General features: G+C 58.6%; 1 protein-coding gene across 1 annotated transcript; it reads right to left on the bottom strand.

The window, feature by feature from the left end:
- Positions 1 to 2,488: 2,488 nt before the first annotated feature.
- On the bottom strand, positions 2,489 to 12,913 carry TMBIM6 (transmembrane BAX inhibitor motif containing 6). Its single transcript, XM_038378983.2, has 11 exons — positions 12,841 to 12,913; positions 6,851 to 6,957; positions 6,406 to 6,514; positions 5,847 to 5,967; positions 5,423 to 5,471; positions 5,243 to 5,340; positions 5,090 to 5,169; positions 4,301 to 4,401; positions 4,119 to 4,191; positions 3,656 to 3,690; positions 2,489 to 2,617 (listed from the first exon to the last, which is right to left on the bottom strand). Exons 2-10 carry the CDS (start codon positions 6,904 to 6,906, stop codon positions 3,667 to 3,669), a joined length of 711 nt encoding a protein of 236 aa, XP_038234911.1. The 5' UTR covers positions 6,907 to 6,957; positions 12,841 to 12,913; the 3' UTR covers positions 2,489 to 2,617; positions 3,656 to 3,666.
- Positions 12,914 to 15,726: the final 2,813 nt, after the last annotated feature.

The following is a 15,726-nucleotide window of genomic DNA, read 5'->3' as shown; positions in this document are numbered from 1 at the left end:
CCGGTGCGCAGAGCCATGAGCCCAGTCAGTGCTTGTGGGGCTCGGCTCCCCCCGAGACAGAGCAGGCAGGGGGTTGTATGAGGGGGGGGGGCTCATGCCTGCATCCTGGCCAGGCTCTGGATTCGCGTAGCACCAGGCATAGACCGGGCCCCACTGCGCTAGGCCCTGAGCAGCCTTTGCCCTACACCCTGTGTCTGCCCTCTGCCCCACAGCGGCGCAGCCTCCCCTGGCTGTCATTGGTGTCCTGGGTGAAGACTGGGACTGGGGGGTGGGGGGTCATGTTATGTCCCAGGGAGCTGCTGGCTCGGGGGGGGGGGGCATGGGGCTGGACAGACAGACAGACAGCACCCCCCCAGCTCAGCCACCCCCGCACTAGGGCTGTGGAGATGGGGTGCTGGGCGAGGGGTTGGGGGGGTGAGTGGCCCCCCCCAGCAGCGCTGTGGCTCCAGGCATCAACCTGCGGTGCCCCCTTGTGGACAGCCGCGGGCCAGTGGTGCTGGTTGCAGGGCAGTTGCATCACTCCCCTCCCAGGGCCCCTCCCACCCCGGGTAGGTGGGGGGGGAATTTCTGATGCCCCCCCCGAATCCTGCTGAGCCCTTGAGGCCTCTCCCCCCAGTCAACCGGAGATGCCCCATTTCCCTCTGGAGTCTGTCTCGCAGGGGCAGCTCTGAAGAGCCCCCCCCCATGTGTGGCTGGGGGGGGGCGGGTCTCCCCAGAGGTGGTGCAGTAGGATGGGGGCGTAGGGTTGGGGCCCCCATTTGGGGCCTGCTCCCCTCCGGCAACCAGGTTGGGCTGTGGGCCATGATGGGGGAGGACATGCTTCCCCGGGCAAGGGGCTGCTCCATACCCACCCCCAGCAGCCCCTCGGGCAGTTCCCAGCCTGTGTTGAGGGGACAGGGTGCTCGCTAGGCAGGGTTAGCAGCGAGGGAGGCATTTTCTGGGCCCCATTCTTCCTGGAGTGGGGAGGAGGCTGTGTACTAAGTCCCCCCACCACCATCACCGTTGCCCCAGCAGGGTTCCCTCCCAGAGGTGATGCCACCAGCCCGAGGCAGACAGGTCCCAACCCCGGTTCGCGACAGGTGAGGACTGCGGGCATTGTAAGGTACGTGCGGGGAGCCAGCCTGGCTAGTGACTACAGGGGATCTGTGCCCGTGCCCTGCCCCTCCGGGGCACAGCAGTGGGGTCTTACGCCAAATGCAGACCCCTGTCATGATGAGGGAGAAGGAAAGCCTGGAGCTCTGGGCTTGGGCCTGGCTGAGCCAGACCCCAATGCTGTTTCCCCTCCCCACCCTGAGTCCTGACTGTACTGCACCCTGGCCCTGGCCGCAAGCCACCTAGAGGATTAATAAATTGTCTAAAGCGCTTGGGCAAAGGGCTCTTGGGGGTGGGAGGTGTAAAAAGCAAGCACCAGGCTCCGGTTTAACTGTCCCTATCTGTAAACACCCTTAAACGCAGTGTATATGGAGTTATGTCTTCTCAGCCCTGCTGAAATGCAGCTGCTTCTGGGGTGGTTGGAGTCACAGCAGCATGCCATGGACATGGAGACTATCAGGACAGGTCATTTTAGGGGAGCCAGGGCCACAGCCCCATCCTGGGTGAGCAGGGCCATGGGCTGTAGGTGGTGGCTAGGCCAGGGTAGCTGCTGAATTCTGTCTCCCCCCCCTTCTCGCCCACATGTGCTCCGCAGGGTACCAGTCCTGTTCACCTGGCAGATTGAGTCCATCTGCACCAGCTGCTGCACCAGCCACTCTATGACAGCCTGCACCAGCCCGAGTGCCTGTGCTCCGGACCACACCTGCCGGCCAGCTCCTGCTGCTGCCCCTCACTTCATCTGACTCTGCTGGTGCTGGGGGGCCAGCCCGGCCTAGTCCTGTGGTGCAGAGCACGTTCACTTTCCCAGCGGGAAGGGGAAGAGAGACTGACAGGCCTCCAGACAACTGTCTGCCTTGGGATCATCCCCATGCCTGACCCACAGCTGGCTGTAGAGACCAGGCCCAGAGAACATAGAGATAGGGGGCGGAGGGGAGGGTGTTGGAGATGGCCCTGGGCCCCCCACTGTGGAAGGGCGACTGGGTTCCCCGTCCCTCGTTGCAGCAGGGCGCACAGCACGTGCAGCCCCCTCTGCAGAACAAGCCCCCTGCACTTCCTCATCACCCAATGGCCACGTCCCAGCCATTATTCCTGAGACTGAACTGCCCCCGTGCAGCCTCCCCCAGGCTGTGCTGAGACCCACAGTGGGGGCAGGAGCTCTCCACAGCACGGGGGCGTTTCCGGGGCTGTCACTTCCGCATCTTTCCCTGCCCTAAATATTCCTCTGGCTACTCTGAGGCAGGCTGGCCTTGTGCTCTGGAACATGATGGGTCCAGTTCCCAGCGCTGCGCAGCCTCCCCCACCTGTAATGTGCGGCTGATCAGCTCGGTCTGTCCTGTTGAGACCCTTAAATCTTTGGGTGACTTGACCCCCCAGGAAGGAGCAGACAACTTGGCTGTAAAGGTTAAAGTCTGAGGATTTTTATTTATTTTTTTGTACAAAGTAAGACTATGGAGATTTCATATTTCTGAATCAAAACACCTTTGTCTTCACAGTATGAGTTATATAACGCAGCCAGGGCTGTCAACTGATGAAACAGAAGAGAAAGATAATTACACTCGTTACGGTATTAAAACCCGTTAGATGTCTCTTTAAAAGTAGATTAGTTCTTACACTGTGATTCTTGGCACTGGTTCTAGAGGGAGCGAGAGTGCGTGACTCCTTTATCCAGAGCAAGCAGAAGTGGAGTTTGGCCTCAGGGGAGGGGAAAAAGGCCCGTCAGCCAGGGAGAAACCTGGAGCTTCAGAAAAACATCTGGGGTCCCCTTCTAGGGGACAGGGTGCCTGGCTGGGGGATGACTCCACAGCCTCAGGACCGGATGAGGGGAGACCACCCATCGCAGAGAGGGGCACAGAGCAGGTCCTGTTACTGACAGAGCCTAGCCGGGGAGCTCCTCAGCCTGCTGCATGGCTGGTCCCACATGGGGGAGGTGACTAATATCTCTGCTGGGCCAGGGCCAGTGCAAAGCCCCCCCATCCCCCGGAGCTGGAACCAAAGCAGTTCTAGGAGCCGAGTCCACAGTGGCTCTGGACAATGCTGGGCGTGCAGCTCCTGGGAAGAGGGGCGCACTGCGAACCCGGCCAGATGCTCTGGCCCTGGCTGCAGCTGAATGAAAGGCCAGGGCAGGCAGGGCTGCTGTAAGATGGAGGTGTCTGGGCTCTTAGGATCTGGGGGTAGGAGATTAACAATTCCCCGCCGTGGCGGCTCTAGGCAGAGCCCTGTATGGCCAGGCTCCTGGCCCCACTCTCACTACGAGGGGAGAGAAGCCTTTGAAGGACCCAATCCCTGGAAAGATTCAGCCAGTGGAGCTGGGGGGGTAGGGATGCCTGCATGTGGCTGGCCCAGGCCTCCCCGGGAGCAAGCTGCGGGGCAGGAAGAGGAAACCAAACTCCAGGAGGAGGAGCTGCTAATCAGCTGGTTTCTAATCAAAATAAGCTCAAACAAGAGAAAACAACCCACAAAATTAGGAAAGCGACTGGCTGCCTGTGGCTGGCAGAGCACAGCCCCTTTAATGTGTTGGGGGGCAGGAGATGGGGGGGGGATGGGGGCTCCACCCAACCAGCACCTGGCGTCGCTTCACTTCTCCTTCTTCTTCTTGTTCTGCAAGAGGAGAGGACGTGTCAGTGGCCCAGCCCGGCGCTCAGCCCGGTGCCCAGCCAGCCTGTGGGTGGCTCGGACATTTGGCAGCCCCTTCCATGGGGGCAAAGCAGCCTCGGCTCCAGGGGAACCCGCCCACCCAGGGCCCATCGCACAGGCCCTGGACTCCTCTGCCCTCGCCAAGCCCTGCACAACTCCGCCCTAGCTCGTCTCCATGGGCTCCTGCAGGGAAGGGGCCAGGAGCTTGGCCCTGCACAGCAGGCCTGGTGGGTGCTGGCTACTACCCCCTGCCGAGTCCCGGGCCCTTCAATTCCTGGCCCATGTGTCTGCTGGGCTGAACTTGGCCAGCGTCCAGGGGGACTTGCCGCAGGGCCCACCCTGAGTGCTCAGGCTTGTCGGCAGCTGGGGCCTAGAGCTGGGCAGGGACTCACCTCATTCATCCCCAGCAGGATCATGAGCTCCCGAAAGATGTTGATGAAATCGAGGAAGAGATCCACACAATGCCTGTGGAAGAGAGGCAGAGACAGTCAAGGGGGCTCATCCTGGCGCTGGGCTCTCCACCGCGCTGCCCCCCACCCTCCACTCACCAGCTGTAATTTCTGCCCCCACTCACCAGATGTAATCCTTGTCCCCACTCTCCGCCTTCTCGATGATGAGCTGTGTGTCGAAGAGGACGAACCCGCACATGACCATCAGCCCGAGGTACAGGTTAGCCTGGTGTGGAGGAGGGAGAGTCAGGGACAAACCCCTGAGACCCTTGGGATGCCCCCCCCCGTGTCTACTCAGTGCTGTTCCCCATGAGCAGCAGGGTCTGCCGTTCCTGCCCCAGTTACTCTCCCTCTGACTCTGCCTCCTGGTTAAGAGGGGATTCGGGCTCTGGATGAACCCGAGCCATGGTCCCAGCCAGCACCCAGCAGCCCTGCGTCTGGCTGGGAGGACCCAGGTCTCGCTTGCTTTGGGGATAAGGCAGGTGCAGGAGGCGACGCTGCTGTGTGTATTTCTATTAGGCATCCCCCCAGCTGGCACGAGTTGCCTGAACCAGCTCCAGCCTCATGATGAGTTCCAGGCAAAGCAGGCTGGAAACATGGCCCAGCAGTGGGAGTGACACGGGTCTGATCCTGCAAGGGGCCCACCCATCTCTGAGCCCTCATTGAACCTGCTTTCCCAGGATCGGGCCCTGTCTGCCCAGTCAGCAACAGCTGGGCCCAGGCATGGCTTCAGACAGGTTCCGTCGCCACATGGCCCAGGCAGGATCAGGCCTGCTTCTGGGACCCGCTCTGGCTGCAGCTCCCACAGCCAGGCCCCGAAGCACCCGCCTGGCCCCAGCATTGATGGCTGCTGTTGCTGATCGGGGGGGGGAAGAGACCCGGCAGGAACCTAACACGGGGGGGACGGGCCTCACCGTGAATAGCCAAGTGGACCCCACGAAGACGTTGATCAAAGAGAAGAGCAGCATCAGGAAGAGGCCAGAGAGCAGGAACCCTGCGAGAGAGACAGAGGTGTGAGCCCCTCTGGCCGGGTGGGGGAAGCTGGGGCGTGAGGGGCCGGTTCTTACCTCCCAGGTACAGGAAGCTGCGGCGCCTGGCATAGAGGGCGCTCAGTGAGAAGCAGCTGAAGATCACAGCGGTGCCCAGGAAGGCCGTGGGGATGATGCTGCAGGAAAGGAGAGCAGGTAAGAAGAGCCGTGATGGACGTGGGCACCCAGCCCAGCCACGCCACGCCACACAGTGCTTACCTGGGGTTGATGGTGATGCACATTTCCAGGAGAGGACCCAGGTTGGCTCCTGCAAGGACAAAGTGACACACGTCAGTGACAGTAGCCCCGCCCCTGTCCTCCCCCCATCATCGGCAGCCAGAGGCCACCTCGGGCTCAGAGCTTCTTCCCTGAGGCAGGTGAGAAGAGACCAGAGCTTAGCGCAGGGAACCCCATGCCCAGACAGCTGGGTCTGCCACCAACTATCTACGTGACTTCTCCTCCTCCATGGGCCCAGCGCCCTAGAACAAGGGGCAGTTCAGTGACTGACAGGGCCCAAGGGCCAGGACGGTAAGTGCTATGGGCCCAGGCTCCCCAGCCGAGGGGCCGGAACGGGGAGAAGGGAACCTTGCAGATCAGGCTCCTTTACCCAGGAGGTTTAGGGGCAGGCGTCCCCCACACATACCAGTCAGGAAGGCAAAGCCAGCCAGTATCCCCAGCCTCTTCCGCTCCGTCTCCTGGCTGTGGGGTGTGTTCATCAGCCAGATCAGCAGTCCCAGGGAGCCCAGGCCCGAGAGCAGGTTGAACTGTTGGACAGACGGACCACGAGAAGTTGGGCCTGGTGTGGGGGCTGAGGTTAGATGCAGCACCAACCAGGCCCATCACAGGGAGCACGTGGAAAGGGAGGGGGCTGCAGATGCTCCCAGGAGCTCAAGCCACGACACGGGACACCCCCATTCTTATCCCAGCCCGGATAAGACATGGCTGCCCAGGAGTGGGAGAAGATGCAGGGGCTGGCAGGGCACTGCCCTCAAGTGCTGGACATTAGACAGGGGTCTGCAGTCCTCCCTGGTCAATGGCTGCTCCTGCCACTGCACTGGATGCTGCGGCGAAGGCATTAGGACCTTGCATGGGTACCCACAGTGACTGTTTGCCAGCACTCAGTCGGGGGAAGGAGATGCCCCCTGTAAGCCCATCCAGTCCCAGCGCGAGGGATCGACGTAGCTCCCGAGCATAGCCCTTACCCGGAGCAGATGGGTCACCACATTGATGTAGGCTCCGGTTGCTGCTACAAACATGCAGAGAGCAAAGCTGGCATAGACCCTCTTCAGGTGCTGCTGGGTGGAGGCAGAGCTGTGGGGCAGAAAGGAGCGAGTCAGCGACCACCAGGTCTCAGAGCTGCCCCCCTGGCCGGCCCACGGCTCCCCGCATGGGCGCACTCAACTGACGGCCGAGCCAGAGAAGGAACCGCCACTGGCACCGGATGGAGCAGAAGCACTGTCCTGCTGCCACAGCTGAGGATCCCAAAGCACTGTGTCCATGCCCTGGGAGGCAAAGTGGTCACGTGGCAGAGCCAGGACCAGAACCCAGGAATCCTGGCTCCCAGACCCCAACCACCAGACCCCACTCCGGCCCATTAACTCTTTGCCCATGGGGACCAGAGCCCGGTGGAGGGAACCCCACACTCACATGTGGGAAAACTTGAAGAGCGCATTGAAGTCAATGTTCCGGTTGAACACGTCCATGGCGCTGGCAGATGGGTGGGATGCAGCCTTCGCTTCGGGGACCTGCACCGGCTGGAAAAGACAGGGCAGGGGACGCACGTCAGCGTGGGCCACGGCAGCTCTCTGCACTCAGCCCAGGCCGGCTGCCCAGCTCCCCGAGGTCATTCCAGAGAGACCCGCCTGGAGATTCCCCACAGCTTGGGGGTCTGAGCATCCCGCTCTGCCCCAGCTGGCAGGGGACACCCACCCATCGACCCACCGGCAGGAAGCGGCTTGGGAGTGACTAGGTGGCTTCTTGTGCACTGAATAAGGAAAAGAACCATTCTTGGGAAGGGAACGTCAGGCCCCCCAAGTGGGCACCGCTGTGCTAAGACTGAGTGCCAGTGGCGTACCCAGCACTGTCCAGGGGGACCAGACCGTGCTACCTCTGTAGCCATCTGTCATCGCAGACCAAAACAGAGCGAGTAACACAACCTGGTTCTGAGCTCCTGGAAGGGTCAGGTCCTTTCATGGCCCCAGCCCCACAACGCCAGCTGGGAAGAGATTTCTGACTCACCAGGGAGCTGCCTGGCAAGGAATCTCCTCCCCCAGCCACAGAGAAACGTGGCTTCGTTTCGCTCCAGGCTAGTACCCCCCTCGCCCACCCTGCTCTCTCGGCTTGGCTCCGGAGGACAGTCGGGCAGGAGCTGTGCAGCTGTTGTGCAAACCTCTCTGAAGCATCTGCCGTCTCCTCCCACCACCCGGGGCTCTGGGCCCATAGTCTAGATGGTGCAATTATTGCAGGCTGTTGCAGGGCTAGTCACGGGCTCCCTGCGAGCCCAGGTCCCTGCGGATTTCCACTTGGCAGGCGAGAGTGGCTGTTAAGTGCCTTTGTTCAAGGCTTCCATTAACGCCCCCTAATGACATCCCAGGCGGGGCTGGCCCCAGACGGGCTGCAGTGCTGTGTTCAGCCACCCAGGCAGGGAGGCTCCTTGCTCCCTGGCCCTAGCTGGCTCCCTCCCACATTTGCCTGGTGCTGGAGGCTGCCACAAGCCTTCTGTCCATTAGGGAGTCAAATCCCAGCGAGAGCAGGTCTTTCCTGCTGGGCCAGCTGGGGTTTACTCCAGGAACCCACTGTGCAGAAGCCGATCCAGCCACTGGCTCAAGTGGCCCGTCTCAGCGGGGGTGGGAGGGGCTGGGGGACAAGTGTCGCAGGACGTGGGATTGGCTTGCAGCATGTTTAACGAGGCGACTGCCCTGAGTAACACATGGAGCAGGAGCCAGTGTCACAAGGACACGGATCTAGGTCTGGCCACCTCTCTTCCGAGAGGGACCCAGAAGACGCCTGATCCTTTGCTGGGGCTGGTCCCCAGGACTGTCGCTCCTGCTTTCCAGAAAGCAGGGTGATCCCCTCAGCCCCCCACTTTCCAGCAGGGTAACATTTCTGAAACCCATCGGCCCTATGTGCATGCACGCAGCCAGAGGAATCGCTTCTCCCGTGGCCTAGAATGCAGCCACCTCTGGAGTGATGCGGCAACTCTGATGTCTCGCAGCAACAGCAGATGGGAAGGAGGAATGTGGATGGTCAGGACTCAGGACTCGGCTCCCAAGCTAGAATTAGGGTAGGACACAGCGTTTATCCCCAGCTGCCGTGAGTCAGTGCAAAGTTCCAAACTAGGTCGGCACCTGGCAGGCTGAGATGGCGGGTGGATCTCACCCGCCCACTTCTACCCACGGGCATGGGCAGTAGGTGGCAGCACTGGCCCGCTCGGCTGGGCTTTTCTCAGCCTGAGCCCCCTGGCCCCACTGGGGCAGAGGAACCCGGGATTGCAGATCACCAGAGCCAGCGAGGGCAGCCGTGAGCCCTGCCTTTGGGCCCAGGAACTGGGAAAGCGAAAGAGAAAGAAGCAACAGGAAACTCCTCGCCCCGCGGAGCAGGGAGCGGCTGAGCAGAGGACTGACTCCAGTGCCTGACTCCAGCTGCTCCCACGCCGCTGGCCCCCGACAGCCCACCCCGAGGAGCGCTCGATTGCAATGGCGATATCTGAATTCACACTCGGGCGAGGTTCTGAAAGCAGCAGGTCACAGTGTCCAATCGATCGCTAGTGGGGACACAACCCGCTCCCTCCGTCACCAGGACCCCCCAGGGCGAGGTCAGTAACCAGCCTGCCCTGGAGGGAGCCGAACCCAGGCTCATCAATAAATAACCACCCTGGCAACCTTTACCCAGCGAGACCTGCCCTTGCAACGCCTGCTCCCAGGAGAGCTGCAGCCACCACCGAGCTCTACCGCCTGCCTGGACCCCGGCTCGGAGATCTGCCTGGGCTGCCCTCACGCTGGGGACAGGGAGAAATGCCACGCTGGCCCTGACTGCGCTGGGCAAGGCAGACACCCTCAGGCCGGGCGGCAGGGAAGAACTGCTGGCACAGCCACCCCTGTGACATTGCACCCCTGCTCGGTCAGCTCATTCCCATTCCCCAGGCACATTGTTCTGCCTCCTGCTGTAGCCGGCCTGCCCGAAATCCTGCAGGGGGCAGTGAGCCAAGGCCCCATTACTCCTCGGCAGTCTCTGCTTCTCCACACAGCCACAAAGGGGGCTGGCCCACATCTTTTCCGTTTAGACGCCCCTCGCCTTCCTGGAGAGCACCCCCATCTCTCCCTCCTCAGCCTTCCAACTGCCTGGGACCTCGACACATGTCAGCCCAACTCCCGTTCTTCCAGTGTTTGGTGCCCGCGGGCTGCGGGGGGGGGGGGGGAAGGATTGACATTCTGTGCTGCAACAGCTGGCCAGACCTCAACACCTGGCCCATCAAGGGCATGTCTGGGTCCCACCTTCGCTGCTCCCCCAGCTCAGAGTCCACAGAAGCTTTCACAGCCCCCAGGAGCCATGTCTCCAAACCCTACGCTCACCTGTCGGACTCCTCTACTTCCTTCCCCCAGCGATTCTCTGCATCAGAGTTGGGGAATGGCCTTTAGCCTCTGAGTGGGAGCAGGGCTAGTAATGAGATAAACTGCTCCCCACTAATCGCCAGAATCTAGCCCGCCCAACTGCACCCCTCCAGGTGGCATCAACAGGCAGCTTAAAAAGACAGGTTTCAGAGTAGCAGCCGTGTTAGTCTGTATTCGCAAAAAGAAAAGGAGTACCCGTGGCACCTTAGAGACTAACAAATTTATTAGAGCATAAGCTTTCGTGAGCTACAGCTCACTTCATCGGATAAAATGCATCCGATGAAGTGAGCTGTAGCTCACGAAAGCTTATGCTCTAATAAATTTGTTAGTCTCTAAGGTGCCACGGGTACTCCTTTTCTTTTTTCTTAAAAAGACAGGTTTCCAGGGGCCTGGGAGCCTAGACCCAGCTCTCTACTACCTCAATCCCAGCTGATCCTGAGAGCCCCTTTCAGACAGTAATGCTCTGGGAGAGGGGTTAAATACCCTTTGAAAGGGGAGGATCTGCTTCCCAGTGGTTCTGTTGGTTTGCATCTTCCTTGTTAACTAACCAAACAGGAGCCGAAGTTGAGGTGAACATGAGTGCTGCCGGACTGGGTCAGACCAATGGTCCACCTAGCCCACTCCCCTGTCTCTAGAGCTTCAGGGCGGGAGAACAGAACAGGGCAATGGTGGAGTGATCCATTCCAGTCTTCCACAGTTGACTTCTAGTCATCTGTGGTTTCGGGCTGCCCCAAGCATGGGATTACATCTCTGACCATCTTGGCTAATGGCCATTGATGGATCCATCCTCCATGAATTTATGCAGTTTTTTTGAACTCAGTTATACTTCTGGCCATCACAACATCCCCGGCAATGAGTTCCACAGGTTAATTGTGCTTCCTTTTCTTTGTATTAAGCCTGCTGCTTATTAATTTAATCGGGTCACCCCTGACTTTTGTACTGTGGGAAGAGTAAACAACACTTTCTCCCACACCACCTGTGATTTTATAGATCACGGCCCCCCATTGTAGTCTCTTCTTTAAGCTGAACAGCTCTAATCTTTTTAGTCTCTCCCAGGATGGAAGCCATTCCATACCCTGGATCATCTTCACTGCCCTTCTCTGAGCCTTTTCCAGTTCCACTAGATACTGTCTGAGATTGGACAACCAGAACTGGACAGGGTTCAAGGCATGGGTGCACTGTGGAGTTACACAGTGGCATTATGATATTTGTCTTATTTCTTCTCTCTTTCCTAATAGTTGCTAACATACTGTTCACCTTTTTGACTTGAGCCGCAGTTTACAGGGAGAATTATCCACAGTGACTCCAAGATCTTGTTTGTGGGTGGTAACAGCTAATTTAGACCCCATCATTGTATATGTATCTATGGGATTATTTTTTTCCAATGTGCATTACTTTGCACTTTCAATGTTGAATTTCATCTGCTATTTTGTTGCAGTCTTGTGAGATCTCTCTGTAACTCCTCACATTGTACTTTGGACTTAACTATCTTGAATAATTTTGTATTGTCCACAAACTTTGCCACTTCACCGATCACCCCCTTTTCCAGATCACTAATGAATATGTTGAACAGCACAGGTCCCAGTAAAGATCCTGGGGGGACTGTTCACATCTCTCCAGTGTGAAAAATGACGATTTATTCTTACTGTTTGTTTCTTATCTTTCAAGCAGTTACTGACCCATGAGAGGACCTTCCCTCGCATCCCATGGCTACTTAATTTCCTTAAAAGTCTATGCGTGAGGGGCCTTGTCAAAGTCAGTCTGAAAGTGCAAATACGCTATTTTGACTGGATCACCCTTATCCACATGCTTGACAGTTCCCTCAAAGAATACTAGCAGATTGGTGAGGCGCGATTTCCCTTTCCAAAAGCCGTGTTCACTCTTTCCCCTGACAAACTACGTGTCTGACAAAATTCTGCTCATTACTATGGCTTCTACCAAATTGCCTGGTACAGAAGTGAGGCTTAACGGCCTGCAATTGCCAGGATCCCCTCAAGAGTCCTTTTAAAATAGGGACGCTACAGTAGCTACCTTCCAGGTATCTGATCCAGAGGCTGATTTCAGCATGAGGTTACATGCCCAGTTAGTAGTTCTGCAATTTCCTATCTTGGGTGACTTCCCCCTGCTCCCAGGGACTTATGACTGGTTGGTTCGTTGATCAGGTTGTTCTGGAGCCGTTCCTGACCCACTGTGTAGGGCAGCACTTCTGGGTTCTGGCCCAACACCAGCGCTGAGGCGAGTCTTGCAGACCCACGCAAACCCTCCCTTGGCTTTTCGGGCACAGCCTTGTCGTCCTTGAGTGCTCCCGCCGTGCCCGGAGCGTCCGCTGGCCCCGCGGGGGGGCTGGCAGCGTGCCCCAAACCACGCTTAGGAGCGTCCGGGTCTCTAGCCAGGTGCTGCCCCGGGCCGGGGTCTCTGCCCCTGCTCCGGCAGCTTGTAACGCCCGAGCTGCCCCGACGCCACGCGCCGTGTCCAGGGCATCACGTGCAGAGACCCACGAAACATCCCTCCCGGCCCGGGCTGGCAGGGGAGGGTCAGCGAAGGGGGCGGGTGCCAGGACGCCTGGGTTCTCCTGGCGGGGGGGGGGGGGGAGCATCCCTCAGTCCCGCGCGGCCTGGGGCAGGCGAACAGGCCCCGAGACGGGAAACAGGGCGGGGGGAGGGGCCATGCCAGGCTGGGGGGAGGGGATCCAGGCCCCCCCTTCCGGAGAGCGCGGGGGGGTCTCGGGGATCCAGGCCCCCCCCTTCCGGAGAGCGCGGGGGGATCCAGGCCCCCCCCTTCCGGAGAGCGCGGGGGGGTCTCGGGGGATCCAGGCCCCCCCCTTCCGGAGAGCGCGGGGGGGTCTCGGGGGGATCCAGGCCCCCCCCTTCCGGAGAGCGCGGGGGGGGTCCAGGCCCCCCCCTTCCGGAGAGCGCGGGGGGGTCTCGGGGGGATCCAGGCCCCCCCCTTCCGGAGAGCGCGGGGGGGTCTCGGGGGGATCCAGGCCCCCCCTTCCGGAGAGCGCGGGGGGGGCCGGGCCGCTCTCACCTGCCGCCTCCGTCACCGCCGCGCTCCGCTCCGTACGTGTCTCCGGCCTCGATCTCCTGCGGCCTCCTCCCACCAGGCCACGCCCCTCGCCGCCGATTGGCTCGCCCCGCTCGAGGTCCCGCCTTCTTGCGCAGTTCATTGGGTGCCCCTCCTAGAACTCGCCGCCTCCTATTGGGTGACGCTGGGACGTTCAGTCGCTGCCGCTTCCCATTGGCTGCCGGCCGCACCCCAGGCGCCGCCATTGGCCCCTCGAGAACCAAAACAGGCGTCATTGGCGCGCGGCCGTTAGTCATGGCTCCTTCGCCTTGACCAATCATCGCTTCAGGGGCCCCCCAGAGGCCGGAGCGGGCGCTGCAGGCTCCGGCTGTGGAGCCCCCTGGTGGGGGAGGGGCAGAAGACAGGGGGCGGGGCCAGTATGGGGGGAGTCAGCGGCCCCCTCCCAGTCCGGTGATCTCAGTGCATTGCTGGCTGCGGCCCCGCCCCCCCATACAGTGTATCTGGTGCATGGCCAGTTGCTGCCCCTCCCCGGTTCCAGTGAATTGCTGGCTATGCCCCCCCATGTACAGTGTATCTCGTGCATTGCTGGCTGCGCCCCCCCCCCCCGCCTACAGTGTATCTGGTACATTGCCAGTTTCTGCCCCCTCCCCCAGTTCCAGTACATTGCCAGCTGTGCCCCCCCCACCCCCTGCGTACAGTGTATCTGGTGCATTGCCAGTTGGTGCCCCCCTCCCCCCGGTTCCATTGCATTGCTGGCTGCCCCCCAGGTATGGCATACACGGTGCAGTGCCAGCTGTACCCTGCAGCACCCTGGAGGAGTGGGCCCAGGTGCCCAGGGGGCTGCAGAGCAGATTTCCGAGCCGGATCATGGTACATTTGGGGTACTGGCCCCAGGCTAGCATGCACAAGAGCCTGTGGCTTGCAGCACTTGCTTTGGTAGCCCCACTCCTGATTGTTGGGTTATAGCGGATCCTAGAGGCCCCAGCGCTACCCAGACAGAGCAAGAGGCAGGCCCTGCCCAAAGAGCTCACAGCCGGAATGGGGGCGGGGGGAGTGGTATTATCCCATTTGACAGCTGGGGGAGCTGAGACCCAGAGAGGTTCATGGCCTGGAAAACCCCACCTGGAAGAACAGGCCCCAGGTCCATGGCTGGAATGCAGAGCTCCCAAGTCCCAGCCCAGTGCTTTCCTTAACAACAAGCATATGGACAGAGGCGATCAGTGGATATAGGGTCCTTGGACTCTCAGAAAGCCTTTGAAAAGGTCCCTCACCAAAGGCTCTTAAGCGAAGTGAGCTGTCATGGGATAAGAGGGAAGGTCCTCTCTTGGATCCCTGACTGGTTAAAAGATAGGAAACAAGGGGTGGGAATAAAGGATCAGTTCTCAGAATGGAGACAGGTAAATAGTGGGGGTCCCCCACGGGTCCGTATGGGGACCACTATTTAACATTCATAAATGAGCTGGAAAAAGGGATAGACAGTGAGGTGGCAAAACTTGCAAATAATACAAAACTACAAGATAGTTAAGTCCCAAGAAGACTGCGAAGAGCTACAAAAGGATCTCTCAAAACTGGGTGACTGGGCAACAAAATGGCAGGAAATTCTGTGTTGATAAATGCAAAGTGATGCACATTGGAAAACATCATCCCAACTCTACATACACAACGATGGGGTCTAAATTAGCTGTTCCCACTCAAGAACGAGATCTTGGAGTCATCATGGATAGCTCTCTGAAAACATCCCCTCAATGTGCAGCGGCTGTCAAAAAAGCGAACAGAATGTTGGGAATCATTAAGAAAGGGACAGATAATAAGACAGAAAATATCATATTGCCTCAATATAAATCCATGGTACATTCAGCTCTTGGATGTTGCATGCAGATGTGGTTGCCCCATCTCAAAAAAGGTATACTGGAATTGGAAAAGGGCAACAAATGATGAGGGGCATGGAACAGCTTCCCTATGAGAAAAGATTAATAAGAGTGGGACTTTTTAACTTGGAAAAGAGATGACTGAGGGGGCATATGATAGAGGTCTATAAAATCATGACTGGTGTGGAGAACATAAATAAAGAAGTGGTATTTACTCCTTTTCATAACACAAGAACTAGGGGTCACCATATGACATTAATAGGCAGCAGGTTTAAAACAAACAAAAGGAAGTATTTCTTTACATAACACACAATCAACCTGTGGAACTTCTTGCCAGAGGATGTTGTGAAGGCCAAGACTATAACAGGGTTCAGAAAAGAACTAGAGAAGTTCATGGAGGACAGGTCCATCAATGGTGTCCCTAGCCTCTGTTTGCCGGGAGCTGGGAATGGGTGATGGGGATGGATCACTGGGTGATTCCCTGTTCTGTTCATTCCCTCAGGGCCCCTGGCACTGGCCGCTGTTGGAAGACAGGACACTGGGCTGGATGGACCTTGGACATCCGATGAAGTGAGCTGTAGCTCACGAAAGCTTATGCTCTAATAAATTTGTTAGTCTCTAAGGCGCCACAAGTACTCCTTTTCTTTTTGCGAATACAGACTAACACGGCTGCTACTCTGAAACCTGTGATTATGCAAGGCACTGAATTTAGCCGTATAGAGTGGAAATCTGTCAACTTCATGAAAAAACTCGCACAGATACAGACAGACATCATCTTCCTCTCCAAATGCAAACAGATGGACATCCGATGAAGTGAGCTGTAGCTCACGAAAGCTTATGCTCTAATAAATTTGTTAGTCTCTAAGGTGCCACAAGTACTCCTTTTCTTTTTGCGAATACAGACTAACACGGCTGCTACTCTGAAACCAGTGTAGCTGTTGTGATGTTCAGAGCCCCTCCCCTCCCCTCCTCACGGTGCTCTGCAGCTCCCCCCGCCCCAGGTTCTGGGGACCGCCTGGCT

Source organism: Dermochelys coriacea, chromosome 20 (genome assembly GCF_009764565.3).
Source record: "Dermochelys coriacea isolate rDerCor1 chromosome 20, rDerCor1.pri.v4, whole genome shotgun sequence".
NCBI lineage: Eukaryota > Metazoa > Chordata > Testudines > Dermochelyidae > Dermochelys > Dermochelys coriacea.
The sequence above is the reverse complement of the archived record's forward strand: the minus strand, read 5'-3'. Positions and strand labels throughout refer to the sequence as shown.